The following is a 2,422-nucleotide window of genomic DNA, read 5'->3' on the forward strand; positions in this document are numbered from 1 at the left end:
TTAGTTTTTTATTTTATTACAGAACAAACACTCTTTATTTTAAAAGTTAAAAAAAAAATAATATATATATATATATATATATATATATTTGAAGACTTCTAATTTTAAATAAAATAATAATACAAAAATTAATTTCATCTTATTATATAAAACTAAATTCTTTAAGACTTTTTTAAATATAAAATTATCTAAAAAATTTTGATTATAAATATTACTGTTAATAGTCTTATATCTTTTTGCTTACAATCAGAATAATATCAAAATTCACGATATTTATATACAAACATGAATAGTTACTCACTGCTTCAGCTTCCTTGTAGGCAGCAGCTAATTCTTCGCGTTCATTCTCCAATCGGCGAAGTTCCAACTCTAATTCATGGAGTCTGCGATTCATGTCAGCCAATTGATTCTTTGCGTCGCTAAGGTCATCTATATAAATATTATTAAAATTATTAATTTTACAATTTAATTATCTAAATAATTATTTTGAATTGTTTTTAACTCCTCTGTAAAAAAAATGTTTATTTTATTCAAAAGGAAGCTCTAATTAAATAATATAAAGAGAAATTTCAGTTTTGTCAAGAACAATAAATTTCCAGAATATAATAATTTATTATAGAAATTCACAACTTATGATTGCTATTGTATTTTGAGATTGTATATTTAAAAAATAAAAATTAATACAGTCACCTCCAAGTTTCTTGTTCTCACGGGCCAATTGATCTTTCAATTCACGGGTCTTATCGAGTTCAGCATTTACACGTTGCAATTCTTGTTGTTTATTGCGAAGATCGCGCTGGCTTTGCTCGTACATGGCGAGGGATTCATCCAAACGAGTCTTTAATTCTATATTGATCTTCTCAAGATGTTCAACACGTTTTTGAAGTTCACGAGCAGTTCCATTGGCCTTAAAGAAAAAAGTTAATATGAAAATAATATAAAAAATTTTTCTATTTTAAGACTGTAAAATATTTATTTTTCAGAAAAGATATGTACATATCAGTACAAAGCTGGAATATAATAAAAATCTTACCTTTTCTAAATCAATAATCAAGACCTCTACTTCGGATTGTAAACGCGATTTCTGCTTCTCAAGATTATTGATCTTTACAAGCAAAGTTTCGATTTGTTCTTCTTGTTCTTGGATGCGAGCAGTATATTTGCGACGAAGTTCTTCTACCTATGTAAAATGTTAAGTATTTATTAGTAATTGTTATTTCTGATATTAATGTGATAAAGATATGAAAGCAATTATTAAATTGACAAAAATATTTTTGTTTGATAAATATGCTTATTACCTCTTCGATACGAGCATTAGCCTCGGTTTCATATTTTGATCTCCATACTGAGACTTCTCCATTAGCCTTGACTAATTGACGTTCGATATCCAAACGTGCTTCAGATTCTTCTTCCAACTGGACGCGAACGGACTCCAATTCCACTTCGACCTATAATGCATAGTGACAGTTATATCTAAATGTATTTATTTCTAGAAAAGATTTCTTTTAATTAATAAAATAGTATTATATAAAATAGTATTAATTATTGAATTTCAGCTATTCTTTTCAATATTTACAACAAGAAATGGAATGCTAATAATTGATTTTTCTATTTTTTAAAAATTTTTATAGGAAATATTATATTAATGTAGTAAATTTGTGTAAGCTACTTGAAGTAAGTTATTTCTTTAGTAAAGTAAAATATCCCGTTAAAATAAAGTATCCTGTATATGTATACATCATCACATAAATATTTAAGATAGATTATATAAACATTTAAGATAAGTTATTTATTTGAAAGGAAATTGTCGAAATCGATAATACCTGGTGCAAAGAAGCTTCGATCAACGCACGACGACGTTCTTCATCTTCAAGACGACGACGAGCATCGTCGAGTTGACCTGCGATTTGCGTCTTTAGATAGGTAACGTTCTCGATGTTCACCTAGAATTTTATTTGAATAATTAGTAATCAAACAGTAAATTGAAAATTATATTCTCTAAATTATAAAATGTCTATCTTTACCTTGAGATCTTGCACTTCTTTGACTAATTCAATATTCTCTTGAGACAGCCGAGTTTTATGACTAGTGATATCGACAATTGTACGGTTTAATTCCTCGATTTTGACATTCAATTCAGATATGTGTATCTCGAGTTTCTCGACTGTTTTTATTGACATCAACTTTTCTTTAGTAACATTGTCAAGTTGAGCGAGGAGCTCATACACTTCTTGCTGAAATTTCGATTTTTCCTTATCAGCTCTGGAATCATAAAATAATTTCGCTAAGAAAATTTTTAAACTTTTATTTTATTATTTAAATATAATACTTATACGTGCGTGCGTGCGTGTGTGTGTGTGTGTGTGTGTGTGTGTGTGTGTGTGTGTGTGTGTGTGTGTGTTGTTGTGTGTTGTGTGTGTGT

At 28.2% G+C, this 2,422-nt stretch overlaps 1 protein-coding gene across 1 annotated transcript in view; it reads right to left on the reverse strand.

The window, feature by feature from the left end:
- The window catches only part of LOC105627282 (paramyosin, long form), a 17,915-nt gene that overhangs the window by 7,339 nt on the left and 8,154 nt on the right, over nucleotides 1-2,422 (reverse strand). Inside the window, exons 5-10 of the mRNA XM_012208569.1 lie at nucleotides 2,025-2,262; nucleotides 1,824-1,943; nucleotides 1,299-1,448; nucleotides 1,034-1,180; nucleotides 691-907; nucleotides 302-429 (exon numbers count right to left, since the gene is read on the reverse strand). Of these exons, the coding sequence (XP_012063959.1) occupies nucleotides 302-429; nucleotides 691-907; nucleotides 1,034-1,180; nucleotides 1,299-1,448; nucleotides 1,824-1,943; nucleotides 2,025-2,262 (1,000 nt within the window). The remainder of the gene's footprint in view (nucleotides 1-301; nucleotides 430-690; nucleotides 908-1,033; nucleotides 1,181-1,298; nucleotides 1,449-1,823; nucleotides 1,944-2,024; nucleotides 2,263-2,422) is intronic.

The sequence above is a fragment of the Atta cephalotes genome (assembly GCF_000143395.1).
Source record: "Atta cephalotes unplaced genomic scaffold scaffold00008, whole genome shotgun sequence".
In the NCBI taxonomy this organism is placed as follows: Eukaryota; Metazoa; Arthropoda; class Insecta; order Hymenoptera; family Formicidae; genus Atta; species Atta cephalotes.